The sequence below is a fragment of the Ochlerotatus camptorhynchus genome, unplaced genomic scaffold (assembly GCF_037179485.1).
Source record: "Ochlerotatus camptorhynchus isolate MF236.1 unplaced genomic scaffold, CSIRO-AGI_Acam_v1.1 ptg000549l, whole genome shotgun sequence".
In the NCBI taxonomy this organism is placed as follows: domain Eukaryota; kingdom Metazoa; phylum Arthropoda; class Insecta; order Diptera; family Culicidae; genus Ochlerotatus; species Ochlerotatus camptorhynchus.
This window is the reverse complement of record NW_027041032.1, coordinates 231,738-256,017: the sequence shown is the minus strand read 5'-3', so window position 1 is coordinate 256,017 and position 24,280 is coordinate 231,738. Positions and strand designations below refer to the sequence as shown.

The following is a 24,280-nucleotide window of genomic DNA, read 5'->3' as shown; positions in this document are numbered from 1 at the left end:
TCTTTTCGAATTACCTTTTCCGGTGTGAGTCTATTTATTTCTATGGATCCATGATGAAAGAAAGCCTATTCCTTCTGCTTCCCACCTCCGGTTCCAATGTACTTGGTGTGCTGTCCCCTGGCGATGATCGAGTTGTCCTTCTTGTGCCTCAGTTCGCACTCCAAAAAGGCCAGATTTTTACCGGCCCGGATCGTGTTGGCATCGATGACCACTTCATCACCTTCCCGGGCTGCCTTCAGGTAAGTCACGTGGATATCAACCGACACTCCCGGCAGGCAATTTTCCTTGGTCATCAGAGCGTAGGTGGTGACGACATCCACAATGGTAGCGGTGAAGCCACCGTGTAAACCGCCGGCCCGATTCAGCTGTTCCTCGGCCACTTTAAACTCGGCCGTGCACTTTCCGTCGCCACCGCTCACGATTTTTAGCTGCAATGGAACGGGATCAATCCTTGTTATAAAATTGGTCGCTGCAAAATCAATTTCAACTTAGATTCTCATCCAGCATCGTTTCTAAAACTTTGTCCCAATCTATCAAACGATAATTGCTCACTGCCCAAGTAAAAAATTTGGTTTTATGAGGGTTCTGGAGACCATGATTTAGACTTGTAGCATGCTTTAAAACTTCGATAAAACTTGCAATGTTACTTGGGTGATACTGAGCATTTCTAAGATTCCCTGCATTAAAATGAAATTTCTTCGCCTCACCGAGCTTCTCATAAATGAACAATAACCCAAATGGTAGAGCTATTCCACAAATGGTTTACAAGATACCCAGAACACGTCGTTCGGAGAGGATCGGAGAGTTTTGGAGATGTCTAACGAGCACCGAACAAAAATTTGAGAATTGTTTTGATGATTTCAGTAAGTTAGTTCGGAAGAAGTCATCGAACTTCGTCCCAAGACCCAATATCGCTAGATTTTTTTTTTCTTTTTACCTAGTTCGTAAAGTTCATAACCGCTTCAGTTCCCTCCTCCCCAAGTTTCTGGATTCTAGAGACCATCAACAGCGCAAAGCAATAACCCGATCTGTGATGAACTGATGTAAATTTTCATAAACATTACCGGTGCTCTTCGTTAGTGCCGCAATAAGCCCGAGCAGATCCAAGTTCATCATCCAGTATGGCGTCCAAACAGCTAACTATTGTCACTATGCTCTGCAATAAAGATGGAGCTTGCCAACTTCATCCGCAAGCACAGCATCGACGTGGGTCTTCTATGCGAGACTCACCTAAAGTCCGGCGACAGCTTCTGGTTATCAGACATCCGGCATCATCCGGCTTGATCGCACCAGCTCAATCAATCAAGTATTACACCCTGCCTCATGAACCTACGCACTTCTCTCATCGCCATCTGAAAACGTTCTGTTCATTGCTGTTTACTGCCCTTGACAGTATACAGTCAACAACGGATTAGCAACCAAATTCAAAAACGACCTGACCGCCATCACTCGTATTAGCTCCCGTTTTATCGTTGGAAGAGATCTGAACGCCCGAGGCTTGGTGGAAATATCCAGCGAAACCAGAACGGATGTCTACTGTTTAAACACGCTCAACAACATCTGTTTTTCTAAGCCGGTGGCGCACAACGATCTCAGCTCCGATCACCAATCGGTGGTGGCTGAAGTCGGTGTCGTCGTGGTTTCTGATCCAGGGTGGCCACTGGGTTGAGAAATTTAAATGCCCGGTTATTTCCCGGTTGTCAAACATAGTTTTTCCGGTTCAGAGAATTATAAGAAAATTCCAAGAAGAATATCTGACAAATTTTGAGAAGAATCTCAACGTGAATTTTAGAAGATATCCAAATAAATTATGGAGGGAATTGAAATGGAATCTGCTGGATGCTTTGAAAATGCTAAGCTACAGTTCAAGGGAATTTTCTGAATAAAAATCAGAGTAGTCCTAAATACAGTCAAATTTTTCTCGTTGGTCTATGTGTGGAATACGTTTTAGATGGGCTAGCGTTAGTTGGGCTGTAGTCCACCTATATCGAAGTCAAACATAATTTTTGACAGTAGGGTTTTTGATCTAATTTCCGACATACTAAGCACAACCATAGAGGTAACTCTAAGACCACTGGGTCCCGAAGAAAATCATTATTATTTTTGGCTCACTCAGTACCAGAACAACGGTCCCAAGCAGTCCCAAGCTATTTCACTCACCCCTGCATGTTCTGCATGAATCCACACACCCCTGATGTTATCTGTCAAACTTTCATAGCGAATCAAAACAAACATAGTGTAGTAATAGAATTTCTACTAGAATAGGGTACGTTAATCGTTTGCTTGGGACCAATAGGCTACTAAAGTGGTGAGCCAATTTAAAATCGTTAGTTTCGTATTGATTGTTGGCACAACCCTCTGCTTTACCCAAGGATTTACCTCTCTTTTTTGAACGGGTTTGAACAAAAAATGGATTTATTTCTATCTTCTAAATTTATGGTTGAGATATTGTTTAAAATCTAATACTGCTTCTTTTACTCATTTAATGAATTTTACCAATTTACTCCAAAATGGACCCTTTTTGACTGGATACTTCCAGTTACAGTGTAAGTGGCCTACGGGTTTAGCCCAACAAGCGAAAGTCGACTGTACTTAGGTCTGTTTAGATTTCTAAGACAATTCAGAGTTGAATTCCATTCTTAGGAATATGTCAAAGATTAATTTCCAAAGGGTAGCTTTTACAAAGAATTATGAAGAGCTTTTTAATGGAATTATCCCGAGAGTTATTGAGAATACCAGTGGCGCCACGTCCACATGTGCAACCTGGGCACGACACAGGTGCAAATAATATAAAATTGCGAGGGAAGTGACTCCACCGACAAACCGACATGAATGATTATACAAATTACAAAGAAATTTCTGATCAAAGCACAAAACTGACATTCGCGGAAAATATTTATCCAAGCCACGAACACGCGTAAAAAATTGATGAGTTGGTTGGTGTCTAATCTATTTCGGATTAATTATTTTTATCTACATAGAACATTTCTATGGTTTTGACAGATGGGATCGTTGTACATTTGAATCGGCCGTTATAGATTCTCGATCAAGAGTTAAGTTTAAGTTTCATGTCGGTTTGTCGGTGGTGTCTCTATCTACAATGCAGGAAAGATTTTGTTTTTGTTGTGGCTAGCTGCGCGCACGCTGAGTACACGGAGATGAAAAATAACCCAAAATTAAGCACTTTTCCCACCGACAAACCGACATGACACTTAATTCTGACTTATGCCCGAAAATCGTAAACGGCCGATTTAAATGTGCAGTGATCCAAACTGTCAATATCATAGGAATTTTTCATCTAGTTAAAAATAATGTGTCCAGAATAGATCAGACACGAACCAATTCATAACTCGCATATATTCTTCAGCGCTATTTTTGTGTAAAATTAAAACAATCATTTTGCATTTGATCATCAAAATCATTCCCATTCTGAATGAAGACGAATATTTATATTGACAACAACACAGGCAATTAAGACCATCCAGCCACGAATGAACAAAATCGAATTATCTTTGATACTCAGAGGTTGCCTTGATCAAGAGAATGTTTTTACGTCAAAATTCAAATTCTTGGTAGTTGGTCTATAAGTTAAGGTTGTCTTCATTTTCAGCTAAGTTGAATGTAGAAGAAATGATTTTTATCAGCACTGATCATACCACAGGGGTAACTCTAAGACTAGAAGGTCCCGAAGAAACGTGCTCATCTTTTTGGCTCATCGATGAAACCCTCTAAACATAGGAATATCAACGAACCCCTCATTTTATCTGTCAAACTTTCATAGCGAATCAAAACAAACATAGTGTAGTACTAGAATATCAACTAGAATGAGAAATGTTAATCGATTTGCTTGGGACCAATAGGTTAGTCAAGTAGTGAGCCAATTTAAAATAGTTAGTTTCCACCGGTCGCCTATACTCCAGACTACAAGTGACAATGAATACACTATTTTATAGTGTGGCTCAATTAAATCTTCGACCTTGGTTTGCTTCAAGAAAGATTACATTCAGTTCGGATGGTCTACCTAATCCCTAATACATTGATTTCTAAACATAACCAGGCTTGCTGAAACTCCTCAAACTCACTGGAGGTTTTAAAACACTCTTGTCCTGCGAGTATATCCAGCCTTAACCTCGAGTGAGTGGCGGCAGGAATCAGGTCATTAATAAAGATTTGAACACACGACACCACCGAAGCGGAACATAAATTTTTCAGTGATATTTTTCTTCACTCTAGCAAAACGAGCATAACGTTGCACTACATTCCATGTCAGGAGAGTTGTTATTACTTCATGCTAAATGAACGAGCCCAATCTTGAAGTCAGCCGTGGCCCAGTGGAACCGAGCGAAGACACCGACATCAAAAAAAAAAGATGCAGCTCTGAAGCATCCCACGACCTATGTTTATTTTTCGATTTATTTTTAGAATCAATAAAAATATGGTTCAAAACAAGAAGTAATTTCATGTGATTTTCGTTTAAACTTTAATTAGATTGATTTATGACATACACACTACGATTATTTTAGCGAAATCTGTGAAATTTTACCGAAATATCAACAGCTAAACGTTCGGTAAACAGTTCGGTGATTTTTCACAGATTTTCTGTGATTTTTCACAGATATCTGTTGAAAAATTACAGGAAATTTGTGAAAAATCACCGAGCTGTTTACCGAACGTTCAGTTGTTGAGATTTCGGTAAATTTTCACATTTTTCGGTAAAATAATCTTAGTGTGTATGTATATGCTATTGTAGAGAAAACACATTTAGATTATTTTACCGAAATCTGGGAAATTTTACCGAAATCTCAACAGCTGAACGTTCGGTAAACAATTCGGTGGTTTTTCACAGATTTCCTGTAATTTTTCACAGATATTCGGATATCTTAGTGTGAGTATAGCTTATACTTATGAGTTACAAATGGATCATTGAAGATGCTGAGGTTTTGACAGCACCGTACTGTGGCTATCACAGTATTTTACATTGGTTCGTCCGTATACAGTAGCGCCAAATGAAAGCTGTGGTGGGTTCAAAACTCAGCCATCTAAAATGATCCATTCATTTCAGTTAATTCTTATAGTTTGACCGATTTTGATGTATCATATGACGATCATATACACGTTTCTTATCAGCATTGTAAATGTTTCAGATATTCATATATGATTTACCTTTTACATTTTCAATTGGATTTTCTTATAACGCAAATTTATTAGACTGCCACATAACAGGAATATGTCATATTGGTTCAGTGTAGCATTGGTACAAACAAATCAATCTGAAAAAAATTGTGTAATTAACCACTTTGTCAAGCAGTTTTGGCGTGACTTTCTACCAGCGATTTTAATTTTTTTTTATGAAACGCACAAATGTTGGCTACTTTTTTCGAGGTTCTAGAAGAAAAAATCTCAAAATAATGTTTTATTTCAAAGTTCGAGTGGTAGTAAACGTCATTTTATCTGCTCGAATGAAGTGGTTAATTAAAATAGAATTTCATCAATTAAAAATGACCCTGTTATAAGCATTTAAAACCTGACACTATTTCGTCACAACAACTTTTTAACGTTTAATCCAGGGTTTAATCGCCTTTCTCTATCTGGCACACAGGGATTTAGGGAGTGTTGGGTTTCCCACTAATCTGTTTCCCTCTTGCTCGCACTCCTTCAATGCATTTGTATGTGCCGATTAAACGTAAAAAAAACTCTATAGTCCCCAAGTACAGTGCAGTTTACGGTTAATCTTAATTATATTTATATCAAGAGCAAATTTTCATTATGTCGTAAGTAACATTCGCACCGATCTGAGAAAAATAAAGTTTTGTTTTGATGACCGAAAAGTTATTCCTATTTCCAATTTAACACATATAATCTCATAGTGATATTAATGTTTAACATATTTAGCCGGGTTTAATCATACAAAGGCAAATCGCTAGCTTTCATGCTAAGAAATACTGGTTTTTGAGTCAAAAGTTATTCCCGGAAAAAAATAACCATACAATTACCATACAATAAAATACAGTTACACGTAAATCTATTGCCAACAATCGATCTTATTGTGTGTATATAGTACACGAAGTTTTAACATATTGTTATTATAATAGATGTACAATAGGTCCCATATAGTAAGAGTTTTCAACAATAGAACAACAATACAATTAATGGTAAATGGTTCAAGTTTGTTCGGGAAAAAGTGATTTTTCGTATGGTTAAGATACATAACGACCCCCTTAATCTATTGTATATTCCCCCATTTACCATAGATTCTATTGTAGAAACAATACATTCTATTGTTATTTAATCGTTGTCGAGAATACGATTTATTGTAAATACCATAAACTCTATTGTATGGTTACAATACATTTCATTGTACCTCTACGGTTCTTTTTTTTACGGGTTAAACGTCGTTTGGTGGCCCCTATTGTTACTTAAGTCAAAGTGTATTTACCAGGATATTCGTGAGAATTATCAATTACGTCTCCTTACGTGCAGCCCATTCATCATTTTAGGACCACCGAAATCATCTTAGCAACAAACAGTTCGATTTATTCACTTTAATAATGAGAAAGCGAAACGACGAACGTACACTTTTCACGGGTTTCTCAGCGCTGTTACTTAAGTCAAACGGCATTTCCATAGAAATTGGGTGACTTAAGTAACATCGAAAACTATTTTGATCGGAAGGTGATTACGTCAAAAAGCAATTTGACTGGTAAATAAATTTAAAATGGGATTTGATCCTATATTCGGACAGTATATAGTGTAATAGCAGGAGAATCGATTGACACTGATAGCTCGACTTTGTTTACCTTTGTTACATTCGACGTAATGAAAATTTGCTCTTGATATGGTTTGATTGCCTATTCTCAAATAACAGTTGACGGTTCTGAGCTCTAACGATGAAATATTTCATACCTATCGCCTCTGAAGAACGATGAAGCATTTGTGACAGCCCTGCCCAGGAAGCAAGAGCAAAATGTCAAAACAAATTTCGTTCGTCCAAAGTTTGCACTTCGGGTCGAAGTTTATTCACAAGGTTTTTCTATAATTTTACGATTATTTTCGTGCGGATTCCAGTGTTCATGAATGTAAAGTACACCGTAACTCAACAATTTCAATGAAGGTAAGACAAATCACCTACCTGCTGTAAACACCGATCGTAGCCATTGGTTTTCGTCATGTAGTTCGAAACAGCCCGCAGAAATTCCAGCCCTTTCTTCGTGCTCATCCTTTTCAGCATTGAGCCGGAGCAACACCAGGAAAAATTCGCAGAAAAAATCTTGTTGAAACTCAACCACCGAAGGGCAACAGCAGTATCTTGTTACGCAAACAGCCGTTCCGAACGAGTTTATCAATGGAACTGACTGCAAGAGGAGCTAAAACGTAAAAGGGTCAGTTTTACCGTCGTTTGTTTTGATTATCCACATTCGTAGCGACGCCGCAGCCGGCGCGTCGTTACACATCGAGGAGTTGAAACACGCGCGTGAAACCTTTCAGGTAAGAATCACGCTTTCGATTTCAAATTTGGATATTTTTAATGATTTTAGATTCAAGCATCCGGTAGGTCAAGATGGAAATGAAAGAGTATGCAAGCTTGCAGATTCCGGACCAGGTGAATCTCCCATTTGCCATCTCCAGTTCGGGCGACTATTTTCTTGTTTTCACCAAGGGCAACGTCGAGTTCCTGCAGCTCAAGTACAAACACATCAACGAGGATGGTGCCCTGAATTACATCCTCAGTCGGTATGAATGTTCCAAGGAGAAACCTACGGGTCAACTATCGGTGAAAGAGATCGAAGTCTACAACACCAGCAAGCGGCTGGAGCGAACGACGATTATGCTTGATCAGACTATCATTCCGAATATCGCAACGCTGTACATCACTAATGTGACGGCTGCCGTGTCCCCACCGGGAATATTCCAAGATTACAAAGTCTGTTTGGTGGCTCATTTGACCAGCATGGGGCAGCTGTCGGTGCAACGATATGACAATGCCCAAAAGGAATGGCTGCTGTATGTGGACGTCTCCGCCACTTGGAATGCTCACTTGCACGACAGCAACGTGTACAGGAAGTTCGACAAATTGCTACCGGCTGTACACGATGCGCTAATTACGAATTTTTGCTGGCGTGACCATGCGTTCCACCATGTGGCCCACTTCGCCATTGGAACCAAGTCGGGCAAAATTGTCCTTTACAGTTTGCTATCCGATAGAGTCCAGGTGCAGTTTATAGCTGCCGTATTGCAACCGGTGAGGCTGCTAAAATGGATAACCATAGCCGAGGATCGAAATCTGCTGCTTGTCGGGTTACAGAACGGGAAGATTGCTATTTATGGATTCCGGACGCTACCGGATGCGACGGTGGTGGATTTCGAGCAGTTGAACAATATGTGGTCCGATGAGGATAATTTGATCGTTGGGTTCGCGGAGTACGAACTGGATTATGCCAACGATCGGTTGCTGATCCTGGTGGTAAAGGGAACGCATTTGGTTGTGTTTCTGTGCAGTTTGAAAGGGGAGGTGCGGTCGATGGTCATACAGAATGTGAACCAATTTATGATAACAGGTGAGTGTTTCTTTCTAGAAATTAACGTGAGTTCATGTATAGTGTGAGTTTTTCTTTTTATTACTGGATCAACAATAGAAAAGGGCCCATCAGAGCTGCCAGGTGGTTTTATAAAAAATCTGTATCCACTCTATTAAAAAATCTGTATTTTCTGTATTGACGATTTTTTTCTTAATTAATCATGTTTTGTTGTTTTACAAATACAGTGCATACAAAGTAACCATAAAAAGTGCTTAACCACCTATTCGGGCTATCGTACTAACCATACGGGATATAATTGCGCCATTTGTGATATCGTCTGTACTTATTTATAAGAGTGATATGAAGCCGTTTGAAAATGTATGGAGATTTTAGTTTCTATTCATTATCTTCCTGATAAGCAGTTTTAAATGCAAAAAAGTGCACGAGTTCATTACTATTTGATATTTTTAATATAGATGAATACAATTAATTACATCATTTGTGTGGTAGTTACACCGAAAAGTCGAGAGATGTCGCCCCGCCATTGCTGGTAAAATCATTTTTGCAGTATGGAGAATATCAGAAAATCCGCAATTTCTTACGAAATACATTTTCAATGCAAGTAAAATGTTTACGAGTACTTGTATTTGTACCATTTTAATGTGCTCAAGCACTTTTCTTGTATTTAACATACATGCTTATATTGGAAATATTCAATTAATACTGTAAATCCCCATACAATCTCAAATCGTTTACTACCAGCTTCATATGCATCCGAAACCGGTTGGTCCTCTGGTTGTGAATGCTGACAAAAACACCATAACATTCATTTTATAAAAATCTGTATAAATCTGTATTGTAATTTAAAAATCTGTGATAAATCTGTATTCTGTATCGGGTCTGTATTAAGATTAAAAAATCTGTATAATACAGATAAATCTGTATAAATGGCAGCGCTGGGGCCCATCAACATTTGTAAACAAACCGTTCCAAAGCCCATTCCTCACAAATCGAAGGCCGCCTACACAAACCAACACCATCATCGTGTAGGTAGAAGTTTCCCCCTATCCGATGATGGTGTTGGTTTGCGTGGGTGGCCTTCGCTTTGTGAGTAAAGGGCTTTGGAACGGTTTGTTTACAAATGCTGATGGGCCCTTTTCTATTGTTGATCCAGATTTCTGTGGTAAGAGCATTGCACAATGGTCCCAATGCCGTATTTAGGAAGACAAAAATGTTTGCGCTAAAACCGTTGGTGGTAGGCAAATGGAAGTTTCTTCATATTTTTTGGCCGATCTTTTCATGTTAGGGAAATTAGGGTGGTCCATAATTTTTTTATTGTTAAACAATAGACCAATGCAATGTTCTAAAAAGTTGCAGAAAAATCAATTTGCAGCAACTTTGCTTAAGACTCCAAATTGCATGGTTCATGAGTTATTATTTTTTAAACAAGCAGGTTATGGTGGCACCTGAAAAATTGGTTTTATATGAATATCTTTTCATACGTTCATTTCTCGTAAAAACGAAGTCCTAGACACTTTTAGGAAAAATTTTGCTAAAGCAACGAAGTTGCTATCTTTTTTTATTCGAAAGTTAAAGGCGATATTCTTCAAAAAAAAATGGCACTTATCAATTGTCAATATCTCTTAAAGGAGCAAACCGATTTTCAAATTTTGGATTCAATTCGAAAGATCGTTGTTTTTTTACATTTATGGTGGCAAAACTGCGAGAGCGATTTTTGTTTAAAGCATTTAATTTAATTTTTAGAAATCCAAATTTTCATGCAAAAAACTGCCATAACTCTTCAAATGAAAGTGATAGTATCTTGATTGCTTCGACAAAAATGTCAAAAGTTTTAAAAGTGTCTACGACAAAGTTTTTGCGAGAAATCAATGTATGAAAAGATAATTGTGAAAAAGGTGTGATTTTTAGGTGAGGGTTTAACATATTATTCCAACGCATATACATTATATTTGAATCTTAGCGTCCATATAAAGCAGTGATAATAGCAACCTATGGTATCTTTGAAACCATCAAGCTAAATTGATTCATTACACGTGCGCTACGTAACGGCAAAGCCTTCTTTGATTAGCAATTAGGACGATGGAGGTGTTCTTAAAGATTTCCTATCGATCGGAGATGGACAAGCCAACGTTGCAAGTGGCAAAATCGAATGAAAGTGTTCGTCAGCGAGAAATCACAATACGGAGTGTGTTAAAACGGAAACTTGGCCTTAGGATAAGTGAACCATTACCAAGCGGATGTAAGAGCAATGACGAAAACACTGCAAGCAATGTTTTAGAGAGTGGCGTACAGTATGTGAAATAACTGCACTGAACAAGGAGTTGCTTGAAAGAATCTACACTATTCCAAGGTTGCAAATACTCATTTCAGCTAAAATAATGTTTTTCGAAATAATAAATCCAAAAGATGGTATGATGACATGTTTTACTTGTAACTTACAAGAAGAGGCTTCAAAGTATGCGTTTGAAACATAAAACCTGTAAATGTTGCTTTCTATGAGTCACAATCAGCGATTTGCTGATCATGATGTCAAACACATTCTTTGCAACCTCTTCTTGTAGCTTACCAATTCAAAATATGATCATAGCATCTAATTATTTCATAATTAAAAAAAAAACATTGTTTTAGCTGAAATGAGTATTTGCAACCTTGCACTATTCTTGTCGTAATCAACAGTAAGCGCGAAATAAACGGTGAAGCATTTCGTGCCTATCCAGAATCAACTAGACTACTCTACGTCAGCGAGTACGGGTAGTATCCTCTCTCTCCAATACTGCACAAAATTCTGGTTCACGGTAGTGCGATTGTCAAACACTCTATTGGTCCAGTGGGGATGTTGAGTGAAGAAGCTTTAGAGACACGCAACAAATCTATAAGGAAATTCTGTGAGTTCCATTCACGCAAATTCAGCCGAAGCGCCAACATCGAGGATGTATTTATCGATTGTTACCTCCATGTGATCCGGTTATTTCGCTGATGAACAGAAACTGAAATAACAAAACTGACGAAACTCTACCCGAAGAAGCCCTAAACTTTTAATTAACTATTGATACTTGTCAAACTTACTGGGTATTTAAACAATAAATATCATTAAATTTATCATTGCACTTCGTTTTTAATATTTATAAAGCACTAAATCCAGAGAAAATAGACCATTGTATTATTTAATGAGGTTCGTAACATAGTCCCAGTAGGCCATGTTTGATGTTTTATAATATAAGCACAGACAAACAGACATAACACATTGAATATTTCTCACTGTAAAACATCGTCGCAAAAACATTACCGCCATCTGTTGAATACACTGTGGTGGGTAGTACGCTGAACAGATGGCGGTAGTGTGTAAACGTCAAACGCAAGGGAATTGACTATGCGCGCCATAGGTGGCGGTGCTACCAACTACGATACTTTTAAATTGACCGTTAAATGCTTGTTCGATGAACAACTTGCGAGTGTTATGTCTGTTTGTCTGTGATATAAGCTAGGGTAATCCGTAGAATAAAGGTTATCTTTAATTATCTTTTCATACATTGATTTCTCGCAAAAATTTTGTTCTAGGCACTTTAAGAACTTTTGATGGCGCACATTTTTGCTGAGGCAGTTTATTTGTTTTTCATAAAAATAAAAGGTTTTTTTTTAAATTAAATTAAATGCTTTAAACAAAAGTCACTCTCGCAGTTTTTCTACCATGTAAAAAACAACGATATTCCGAATGGAATTAAAAGTTTGAAAATCGGTTTACTCTCTTAAGAGATATTGATAATTGAAAAATGCCATTTTTTAAAAAGAAAATAGCCTTTAACTTTCGAATAAAAAAAATAGCAACTTAGTTGCTCCAGCAAAAATATTTGCTATCAAAAGTTCTAAAAGTGTCTAGAACTTCGTTTTTATGATAAATGAACGTATGAAAAGATATTCATATAAAACCAATTTTTCAGGAGCCACCCTATCCTGCTTGTTTAAAAAAATAATAACTCATGAACCATAAGAAATGGAAATGTGATGTCTTGAGCAAAGTTGTGTGTTCTGCAACTCTCTAGAACATTGCATTGGTCTATCTCGAACAATAAAAAAAAAGTTCGCATTTTCGATTCCCCAATTTTATGGACCACCCTAATTTCATTAACATTAAAAGATCGGCCAAAAAATATGAAGAAACTTTCCCGAAGATACCATATGCCTTAAACCAACGCAAACATTTTTGTCTTCCTAAATACGGCTTTGGGACCATTGTACATTGACCACTGCGACCAGAGTTGATCTATTGTGTTGTAGGGTCTGATGGAGCAAGAGTGCCACCTTAAAAATTTCACTTTCTATATGTCTATATGTCAACTAGTGGATAATTGTATTTGTAGGAGTTTGTACACTGTGTTGCAAGCAGAGTTGAAAATATCATGAAAAAATCACCAGCATTCACTATGAAATGAATTTTTCATCCATAGTGAACTTTGATGAATTTCAGTGATTTTTTCAGCCCTGGTTGCAAGTTCATTACGTTGCCTTCATAAATCAGCAATTTAATGCAAATTAAATCTTGGCCTCGATCTCGGCAAAAGTTGTTAACGATTGTTTTCAAAATGTCTTCTCAAACCCTTTTTTTAAACTGCCATCGGGCGAGAGTGCCAACCCCTATGGGTCAAAAAGGCTATGCGTCTTAACTGGAGAGAAATCGATTTATGGCTTTTTATGAACATAGCCTTTTGATTATTAATCATGCTAGCAACAGCTGTTATTGTTCAATCAATATTATTCAATAGCAATATTATTCAATACATAACAAATAAACCATACCTTATCACTACTATGTATTGTATAAATTTCACTAAATCACTATTCATTTTCACAATTTACTTTCATTTCACTAAAAAAAAACTATAACAGATATATATATTTCGTTTACTGCTTGAAAACTTCTTCAGTGTCTAGTCATAGACTATGTTATAGTTTTTTTCAAAGTGATAGTGAAAGTGAAAGGTAAATTAGTGAAAGTGATACAATAGTAGTACTACTACTAGTAGAATTAAAAGGAATTAAACAACGTAATATATTGAAAATAAACAAATTTTCGTCCAAAACCGAAACAGGTCTCTCAAAACGAGAAATTGCTCGAAAATACAGCGATTGTTTTATTTTTTTTGTTCAAATAAAAGGTTTCAAAAGTGGTTTGGCCCAACGACAATCATTTATTTGAAAAGTGAACAGGTTTGTTTACTTCCTTTTCAATATTCATTAAAGAAGGATTATGATTTTTGTAGAATCAAGCGTCTTAACTTTGCCCGGAAATATGTCGACAAGCCATTGGAGTTTTGGAAGAAGGTTCTCTGGAGTGATGAAAGCAAATTTGAGTTCTTTGGGCATAACCAGCGTGCACTAGTTTGGACAAAACCAGAAAAGAGACTTGCTGACAAAAATGTACAAAAGACAGTGACACACGGAGGTGGCAATGTTATCGGGGGTAAGTAAAGTCGTTGGTCCCCGGTTTATGAGTTGATGGGTCGATAGGTAGGGTTCAGGTGTGGGAGCTGCTTCCCTGGCAATGGTGCTCAGCAGGCTTGCCAAAAGCTCTATCAAGAGTCATCAATAAGCTGAGCTCCAGCATATTTTGATGATGATATATTTTGCTCTCACGGAACTATGCTTGATGCTCAAGCTGGGCTCTTGCCAACCCGCATCGCTGAGAAGGATGCGGAGCTCGTTCTCGGGTGCACATCAATGCGCTCGTGCAAAGCAGTAAACTTGGAGCTTCATGGTGTATTCGTAGAGAGCTTGGCTCTTGATGGCTTCTCCCAGTGCGCATGAATGAGTGATTTTGTATTGTATTCGAGAAAGAAGTGGAACGTTTGCATATATTCCGTAACTCCAAAGAGGCAATTATTGTATTCGTAGGGTAACTGTCTATATTCTCGGCAAATGCCCCTAGTTTAGGCAAAGCAGAATAGCTCTCGTGTTAGTAAACTGAACCACAATTTCGGCATTTCAACTGTCTCTTCATCGTATAGCGGATCATCTCTTGTGTTGAAAACTAAAATCGCAGTTCAGATTCAAGAGATATTTGGCTATGCCGGAAATACATACATACACACTTAAATTTTTTCGCCGAGATTCCAATAGCCGAGTAGTTCTGCAATTTATTTTGCTGAGATTCAGTAAAAAAAATGCCGAGACTCAGCTAACAAATGTCATTTTGCTGAGATATCAGCTAACAAACAGATATTTTGAAGATATATCAGCAAAAGTAAATGCGGAGTTAATCGGCTGTTGGAGATTTTACCGAGCTATAATTAGTGTGTAAAGTCGGAGATAGAAACTTCTACGCTATCTATCATGTCAAGACCAACAATTGAAATGGCCTTAACTCCATTTTGTAAACAAACCTTGTAAGGCCATTTTCTCGCTGAATGAAGGTTATGAATTAATCGATTCAGACTCAACCTGATTTAAGCAATTGAAATAGGCGGAACAACCAAACGTAAACAATTGCTTTAAACAAAAAATCCTCAAAAATCATAGCACATCCAAACAATCTAACACCATCATCTGATAGAGCAAACTTCCTTTATCGAATGGCAATTTTAGTTTACGTGGTCGTGTTTTGATTCTCGAGAATTTTGTGTGCCATTGCTTACGTTCGGTTGTTCCGCCTATTTCAATTGTTGGTCCAGAAAGATTTCCGAGCTACCGTGTGTGCAGTGAGGGTACACGCTTTTTCAAAACTACCCAAATTTGGGTAGAATCTACCCAGATCGGTCAAAACTGAACCTACCCACAAATGGGTAAACTGTGTTTGAAGTGACAATTTGACGAATAAAGAACATCGACATGAATCCGATCAACGTTGTTCATTTGTCAACTTGTCGCTCCCAACACAGTTTTTCCATTTTTGGGTAGGTTCAGTTTGATTTGGATGGATTCTACCCAAATTTGGTAATAACTTTGCACACAGTTGACGAAACATAGTTCTTTTGGACGCAGTCGATAGAATAGAGCTTACACACTTAGATTATTTTTTTTATTTTACCGATATCTCAACAGCTGTAGGTTCGGTAAACAATTTACAGTTTTCCTGTAATTTTTTACAGATATCTGTGAAAAATTACAGGAAATCTGCGAAACTGTTTACCGAACGTTCAGCTGTTGAGATTTCGGTAAAATTTTACAGATTTCTGTAAAAATTTCTAAGGGTGTAAGCTTGTTATAGATACGTAAAAAAGTAGATTTTAATTCTAGTAATAAACTGTATTTGTTTTTGTGTTGCCAAAATGAAGTGAGAAATGCTCGCTACACATCTCAGACTTTAAGTGTAAAACATTATTGATGTTGATTCAAATGTTAAGATTAGCCTACTCTTTACATATCTATAGTAAACTCACAGACAAACAGACATAACACTCGTAAGATGTTATTCGAACAAGCATTTAACGGTCAATTTAAAAGTATCGTAGTTGGTAGTGTGTAAAGGGTGATACGGTCAAAATTTGGTCAATATCAACTTGACGTATTTCTTTCAATTTTGCATTTAAAAAACCTGAACACCCCTCATTTTGAAGGTGTGTGTGTGTAGAATGTTGCTCCTATTTTGATTTTGGAATTCACTCTTCAGTTGTCAAAATGCCGTCCAAGCAAGAAGAGCAGCGTATCAAAATTTTGCTCGCGCATCGCGAAAATCCGAGCTACTCGCACGCAAAGTTGGCATAATCGCTAAAAGTTGCCAAATCAACCGTTACAAATGTAATTAAAGTGTTTGGGGAACGTTTGTCGACAGCCAGGAAGTCTGGATCGGGGGGAAATCGAAAACCGGAAGCCGCTGAGATGACAAAGAGAGTTGCCGGTAGTTTCAAGCGAAACCCTAACCTCTCTCTCCGAGATGCCGCAAATAAGCTGGGTGTATCGTCTACAACCGTGCATCGAGCCAAAAAACGAGCCGGACTATCGACTTACAAGAAGGTAGTGACTCCAAATCGCGATGATAAACAAAATACGACGGCCAAAGCGCGATCCCGGAGGCTGTACACGACGATGCTGACGAAGTTTGACAGCGTGGTAATGGACGACGAAACCTACGTCAAAGCCGACTACAAGCAGCTTCCGGGACAGGAGTTTTATACGGCAAAAGGAAGGGGAAAGGTAGCAGATGTTTTCAAGCACATGAAACTGTCAAAGTTCGCAAAGAAATGTCTGGTTTGGCAAGCCATCTGTACCTGTGGCTTGAAAAGCATCATTTTCATAGCTTCCGGGACTGTCAACCAAGAAATTTACGTGAAAGAGTGTTTGAATAAACGTCTGCTGCCTTTCCTGAAGAAACACGGTTGTTCCGTACTGTTTTGGCCGGATTTGGCATCTTGCCATTACGGTAAAAAGGCCATGGAGTGGTACGCCGCCAACAACGTGCAGGCCCAAGTAACAATCTAAATGCTTGGAAGATTTATTCTTATTTTATCATTGTTTTATCATAGCATCCCTTCCAGCCTGTGGTTGTATTACGGTTTTGTGTGCTTGTCATAAAATCAGGCCGTCAAGTCGTCTATAAAACTGTTTTATGACTACTAAATTAAAACTCAGACTTCATAGTTTTAACGGTAGCTGTAAGGTGGTTCTGCATCACTACTTATAACTGAAGAATAAAACCAAAACAAAACATTCAATTATGTTTTATGGTACACTTTTTATGACCGATATAAAACTTGAAGCAGTCTTAGACCTTCATTAAAGCTTCATTACAACTATCATCTTTATCAGAGGCCTAAGATTCACAGATAAGAAATATACTGCTACAACAAAAAATACTCTGAAATTTTTTGTCATTATAAAAAACAAATCTATTCAAATATATGAAATGAAAACCCCTTCAGTGCTTCTGAACACGATGAAGATGAGACGATCGACAATATGAAACTCCTGGAGGAACTACAGTTATACGATCCTTACATAAGGCACAGTGCGGTGAAGGAGCTCTTAAAAATATGCAACAAGCGGCTTTCCGATACACTTCCGAAAGATCCACGAACTCTTCTTAAAGCAACGCCGACAGTTTCACTAAATCCGTTTGGAGATGGCCAGTATTGACATCACGGCTTTAAACCTTGTATTGAAAAAGCTTTTAGTGGATCCAATAAGCATTTCTTACATCTTGATTACAAGCGAAAATAGGAGGATCGCTTGGAATGTTGACTTTTTGACAGGTGGTCATGGTTTTTGTTTTGTTTTGATTCGCTGTACCGAATAAAACCAGCAAGCTAGTTATATAGCTTAAATATAACTTAACGCTCTCAATTTGGACTACGAAATGCTAAGATACAATTATTAGGTTTATGTTATGCTATAGAATTCCAATCTAGGAGAATATGTTATATTGAGGTATTTTTAAGGAGTAGCAAGTTATAACGAAAAAAAATGTCGCCGTATGAACAAATTTCACACAGTATGAATAATTACGCTTTAATTGATAGGCAATAAAGCACTTTCATACATCTATGTATAATTGAATAATAATATGACTGGTTATTGCTCAATAGTAGTAACAGTTTTGTACTAAATAGATAATCTTTGAATGACTCTTTAATGCATGGTGCTAATACAGACAAATTAAAAATATCCCTATATTTTAGTATTCATATGGCGCACTAAATTTATGCTCCTATTTGGTATAATAATCACCATAAATATTGCACGGCATGCTGTGAAGCATATACAGATTGGTTTAAAATTATAATAAAGTCGTCTTATTTTCAATGTACAATAATATCAGCCATTATTACCAACTGACAAGGATCATGATTTCACATCAAACATCGAAAGAATAAAACCACAATAAAATATTTCTCAATATTAACTATCACCCAAAAACCCCAACTTAAAACCTTCAAAGTTGTCAAAATGTTTTGCGTATCATGTTTTATCAACTTCTTCAGGAGCGATTTATGCGGTTGTAATATAGTTTTATGGTAGTCATTAGAAGGCTGTTAAAACTTTCTGACCTGGAGGAGGTTTTATGTTTTCATTTTTAACAATCACGTCTAGAGTGTGATAAAACTGACATAAATCCTGTGCTCCTAAAGTAGTTCGCATATCAAGTTTTAATGACTGCATTAAAACTGGGCCAATTGGCCATGACATGGCTGTATTGCGGTTCTCAGGAGATTGTTAAAGCAATGTGGTCGTCAGTGAAGCTTTTATAATTTGGTTATATCAACTGCTATAAAACTTAAATAAAACAAAAATTGTTGCTTGGGGGTGGTTCCCAAGGACAAGAACCCTCCCAACACGCCAGAGCTCCGCCCAATTGAGAAATACTGGGCCATTGTCAAGCGGAACCTAAAGAAGACCAAAAAAACTGCTAAGGGCGAGCAGCAGTTCAAGGCAAACTGGCTTTCTGCGGCGAAGAAGGTGGACAAGGTGGCTGTACAAAATCTGATGGCAGGGGTCAAGCGTAAGGCCCGGCAATTCGGATTTGGAAAAGCGGAAGCCTAACTGAATATTTTTCCTGAATTTTATACTAATTGAACTTGAAAAAGAAATTTAATTTGATTTTTTAAATAAACGATTTCACCGATTTACACGCGTTTTCCCTTGACCAAATTTTGACCGTATCACCCTTTACTAGAGTCAGTGTATAATGAGTCACGCCAAGAGAAAAATAGTGGAACTCGCATCACGGTTTTCGAAAGATTCCCTTGGCAACAGAGGACTTCTGCATCAACTTCAAAGGACTTCTAGCGAGAAATTAAATTACCGGCTGCAGTAAATTATTATATTAGTGATTTTGTCGGATTAAATCAGCAACATATATTACAAATTCTCATTACTGATCATTACCAAACGAATCTAATTACAATTTATATGCTCACTGCGTGTTTATGGTCATTTCTTCGATTACATTTTATATTTTATTGCAATACCTTTCGTACAGCTTTCATAGCATCGTTTATTTATTTTGCACGATAGGTAGCTAGTTTGACAGTTTAATAGGTAGACTTGGCTTCACTCTTGGCGTGACTCATTATACACCGACTCTATTGTGCCCACCACAGTGTACTCAACAGATGACGGTAATGTTTTAGCGACGATGTTTTACAGTGAGAAATATTCAATGTGGTTGTCTGCGATAAACGATTATCCTAATATATCAATTAGTTTGAAGAAAAACAAATTTCAACAACTGAGTGCAAAGTTATTAACAAATGAGCAGTTGGTATTTACAACTGTGCATGCCAAGCATGATCAAAGACCGTGCGTGCTCTCTCCAAATGCATAACGAAGCTCACTGTTTCACCGAGTACATCCCGAAGTTCAACATGTTGTTTGGTGAGCAGAGCCGATGTAAATCACGCCTCACCCTAGAACGAACCCCGCATCACTCATCGTGATGCGTATTTGTGGAAATCCAGCTTAAGCATCAATCTGAGCTCGAGCTCTTTTGCGCTCTTTGGATTTGACATCATTGGTCTTTATATGTGAGGGATGAACTAGCTCACGATGAATGAACATCTATACGGCATAATCTGAGTTCAAGAAGTTTAGGCAAGCCTGGTGTTCAACACGGAAATCAAGATCAATGGAAAACAAATCAAGGAAAAAAAACTAAATATTAATTTTAAGAATAAACATTAAAACTGCTGAATTTATTGTACTGCGTACTTTATTCTGTCCACACAGAAATAAACAGTTTCCCAATAAATCTTGTTATCAAATAGTTAACCACTCTCATGACCCCGGAACAAACCATATTCCGAAAGCAAATCTATAATGATAACTTCGATCGAACTTTAAAAAAAACTGTTATAAATATTGAGAAAATCAAGAAAACTTGTCATTATTAGATGTGTGTACTTTATGTTGACCAGTACTGTAGTTACTCCAGGTTGTCCTTTTCGATTTTTTTTCGCCCATGCCAAGACTGCTGCGTGGTTCAATAGCCAATAACCCATTCGGTCTAGTGTTCCTCTACTTTCCCTATTATGTGACTTTTCCTATCTTTCAGGCCTCCATCAACTTTCCCCGTACCGCTACATCATTTCTACTCTCCCCGGTGTGATATTCTGTATCAACATTAAAGTCGTCAGTGCGGATCGCATGGAAATCGACCATACAGCGATCAAAACGGATTTGAATGTCAGCAAGTACTCCATCTACGGGGTTACAGCCTCACGGAACCGATCCTGCTGGCTGTTTGTAGGCTATCCATCGAAGAGTTTCGATCGTCTGAGCTTACGAACGCCCTCGGTCATATTCTTCTGCAAGTTCAACGAATACGACGCGATGAAAATCCTACTGAACAACCCAACACTCCGCATGACCAACTATTACGATTGTGCCGAAGTAATCCGGTACTGCGGTAATCGTAATCCTGAAACGGTGAAACCCCTCGAGCTGATGGCTTCCAACTGTGCAAACGTAGACGATAGCTACGCCTACCATCTGAAGTTGCAGCTGATTCAGCTGGGTGCGCGATTAAGCCACTACAAAAGGCGCTGCCAATCGGTATCCGAAGTGCTCTACAACCAATCGCAGTTCCTCAGAACAGTAATCGAAATTCTGCACGCAGCAAAGGTGATCTACTACTTTCTGCACGTACGACATACCCTCAGTCAACTAAGCTATCAGCAACTGCTAACGATCCGTTGTTTGCGTAACTTTATGCAAGAGTTCGTCACCGATAGCTTCCCGGGGGACTACGAGCACGTACACCTGGCGTTGAAACCCCCGATGGAGGAAGTGATCGTCCGTGCGAACGAACTACTCTCGAGCACCCAACAACCATTGTACGCCGAGGAATGCTCGTTCTGTGGTGACGCGATTCCGGAAGCGAAGCAAACCTGCGTGGAGAATCACCAAACATTCCGCTGCTCGATAACGAAACAGCAAATCGCCATGCAGAACGTGGAAACAGTGTGCGAAATGTGCGAACGTTGTTCGCTCGACGTCCAGCTGTTGGCTGACATTTTTTGCGCCGACGGTGGTCAGCTCACTATCTACTATTCGTACTGCTGCTTGTGTGATGTGCCGTTTAGCAAGCACGTGACTCCGTGAGGTTTAAATAAAGACTTTGAATTGAAACTACCGAATGCAGTTTGTTGTGCTTTATTGTTCGAGAAAAAAATGCCCTATGACTTCCCTCATCGATGCACGAGACTGGACCCCCAGGACGTGTTGACGCTTGACCTATTCTAAACGTTTGGATGTTCTAGCTTGATGGTTAAATTTAAGATTCAATTAAAACCCTTTTGTTTGGGTCTGATTTACAGTAGACTTAATGGTAATATGCTATGTGGTTTGCAACGAGATCACTCAAGGGCTTGTTTGCCCGTGCTCGAAGGTAATCCAATGACAGTAATTTTTATTAATACATAGGGGAGAACAGTCCATAACACACCACTGGGGCCGCTCTCCCACTACCAGTTTCGGGATTCCACGTGCCAGAATTCTCCATCCCAGATTTGGGTCCGATACCATCCTACCATACCTAAGTATTAAACTAGAACGAACTCACCAATTTAGTTGACTGCTGGATGCAACTTGTGGAATTCAAACCGCGAGAAATCGTGGATAAAATGGAAACTTTTCCCAAACAAATGCTTTTCATTACCATTACCGCCATTGAATAATTGGATCATGAAAAATACTTGATAGTTGTCGGGCTCATCTGCAACTCTCCGGATGGCATCCATGTTTAAGTTGGCGGCTGCTTCCCGTTGTGAAAGGGTTTTCTAGGCAAACTTGTACTTCTTGTTCTTCTTCGCATTTCAAGATTATTGCTTATCGCATGTTATTTTATTGCGTGCCTAAAAAAATAACAGTGTAAGTTACACTGTGTAACTTTAGCGCATCCACTCAATGACGTTGCATCGTTGTTGTTTATGTTTGCTGCAGGTGTCTTTTTGTCATCATTTTTGCCTAGATTTTCGTTTTCGATAGCTCTGATCGATTTCGACTTCGGCTTTTCATGATAAAAATGTCATACGACCACGGAACCATCACTCTGGGACTCCGTTAACAGGGGCGGCGTTGTCAATCGATTCCCGTTCATTGGTTCGCAGACGATGAAGAATTCGTGGGAATTAATGACTATTTCCTGGGAACGGAAGTGCGGCCGATTATGTGCACTGAGAATAGCTACCAAATAATGCCGAATTTATGACAACAAGGAGCGGATTTTGGTGGCGGTGCCCAGCAAGATCATAACAAGAGCAAATTTTCATTACGTCGAATGTAACAAAGGTAAACAAAGTCGAGCTATCAGTGTCAATCGATTCTCCTGCTATTACACTATATACTGTCCGAATATAGGATCGAATCCCATTTTTAAATTTATTTACTAGTCAAATTACTTTTTGACGTAATCACCTTCCGATCAAAATAGTTTTCAATGTTACTTAAGTCACCCAATTTCTATGGAGATGCCGTTTGACTTAAGTAACAGCGCTGAGAAACCCGTGAAAAGTGTACGTTCGTCGTTTCGCTTTCTCATTATTAAAGTGAATAAATCGAACTGTTTGTTGCTAAGATGATTTCGGTAGTCCTAAAATGATGAATGGGCTGCACGTAAGGAGACGTAATTGATAATTCTCCCGAATATCCTGGTAAATACACTTTGACTTAAGTAACAATAGGGGCCACCAAACGACGTATAATAACTTTTGACTCAAAAACCAGTATTTTTTAGCATGAAAGCTAGCGATTTGCATTTGTATGATTAAAACCCTGCTAAATATGTTAAACATTGCTATCACTATGAGATTATATGTGTTTACTTGAAAATAGGAATAACTTTTCGGTCATCAAAACAAAACTTTATTTTTCTCGGATTGGTGCGGATGTTACTTACGACATAATGAAAATTTGCTCTTGATAAAGTAATTACTTGCCTCTCGTGTGAAATACATCTTTGATTAAACGAATGTCAAATGTACACTTAAAACCAAAATAGTCAAAAACATAAAACAAAAACAATTGTCAGACTAAGTATAGGATTCGCAAATATCACACATATTGAAATATTTAATATTTCCACCATCGGTATTGCTGCTGATACTTGGAGCTGTTCTTCCCCTAGTTGCGTGCTCTAAACTAAGTTCTTATTTGCCACAGATGACATTGTCGGGATGGAAGAGGTCTCGGAATAGTCCCGGCTTTACCTGATCCATAACGGTTGGTTCCGTATCGACCCGGTTGGTTCCCGGAATGTACAGTTCGATTGCAGTTCACTAGTAGAACGTTCCACAGAAACTAACTTCCCAGGGTAAAATGTTCTTCATTAAAAGAACTTCAGAACGGGGAATCACAAGAAAAAATCATGACAGCAAAAATAAGCACGACCGTTCGGCGGCACAGCCTACTTCGTTCATGAAGACAATAACGGGATTGATGACATCGAGAAAAAATTATGATTCTTCGTCGCTAATCAAGTGGTAATCAATATCAACAGTATTTTTATCGTCAGGTACTAGGTTCACGAAGAACTCGTGATTTACAGTAGATACATATTTCAACAACTGTTGAATGCCGTTGTACCATAGAGGTAACTCTAAGACTAGAAGGTCCCGAAATAACGTGCTCAACTTTTTGGCTCAGCTCTGGTACTCTCTTCGGTCCCAAGCTAATCGAATCACCCCTCGAAACATGGGAAAATCCACTAACCCCACATTTTATCTGTCAAACTTTCATAGCGAATCAAAACAAACATTGTGTAGTAGTAGAATTTCGACTAGAATGGGGTACGTAAATCGTTTGCTTGGGACCAATAG

The 24,280-nt window shown here is 38.3% G+C and overlaps 2 protein-coding genes across 3 annotated transcripts; one reads left to right on the top strand and one right to left on the bottom strand.

Annotated features, from left to right (window-relative positions):
- Nucleotides 1-2: 2 nt before the first annotated feature.
- On the bottom strand, nucleotides 3-7,230 carry LOC135713240 (acyl-coenzyme A thioesterase 13-like). Its single transcript, XM_065236344.1, has 2 exons — nucleotides 7,130-7,230; nucleotides 3-428 (listed from the first exon to the last, which is right to left on the bottom strand). Exons 1-2 carry the CDS (start codon nucleotides 7,226-7,228, stop codon nucleotides 66-68), a joined length of 462 nt encoding a protein of 153 aa, XP_065092416.1. The 5' UTR covers nucleotides 7,229-7,230; the 3' UTR covers nucleotides 3-65.
- A 166-nt stretch (nucleotides 7,231-7,396) lies between these two features.
- LOC135713237 (uncharacterized) lies at nucleotides 7,397-21,582 on the top strand. Of its 2 annotated transcripts, none has more exons than XM_065236342.1 (3): nucleotides 7,397-7,485; nucleotides 7,543-8,555; nucleotides 20,518-21,582. In XM_065236342.1, the coding sequence occupies exons 2-3, from the start codon at nucleotides 7,559-7,561 to the stop codon at nucleotides 21,564-21,566; spliced, it is 2,046 nt and encodes a 681-aa protein (XP_065092414.1). In that variant the 5' UTR covers nucleotides 7,397-7,485; nucleotides 7,543-7,558; the 3' UTR covers nucleotides 21,567-21,582. The 2 variants fall into 2 exon arrangements, with proteins under 2 accessions (XP_065092414.1, XP_065092413.1); XM_065236341.1 differs by having other exon boundaries at nucleotides 7,433-7,485; nucleotides 7,553-8,555.
- Nucleotides 21,583-24,280: the final 2,698 nt, after the last annotated feature.

Bases quoted from the DNA above. Each gene is read 5' to 3' on its own strand.
- LOC135713240 (XM_065236344.1), bottom strand. From the start codon at position 7,228: ATGCTGAAAAGGATGAGCACGAAGAAAGGGCTGGAATTTCTGCGGGCT. The intron at 429-7,129 runs GTAGGTGATTTG...GTTCCATTGCAG, and splicing joins ACGATCGGTGTTTACAGCAG to CTAAAAATCGTGAGCGGTGG.
- LOC135713237 (XM_065236342.1), top strand. From the start codon at position 7,559: ATGGAAATGAAAGAGTATGCAAGCTTGCAGATTCCGGACCAGGTGAAT. The intron at 8,556-20,517 runs GTGAGTGTTTCT...CCTATCTTTCAG, and splicing joins GAACCAATTTATGATAACAG to GCCTCCATCAACTTTCCCCG.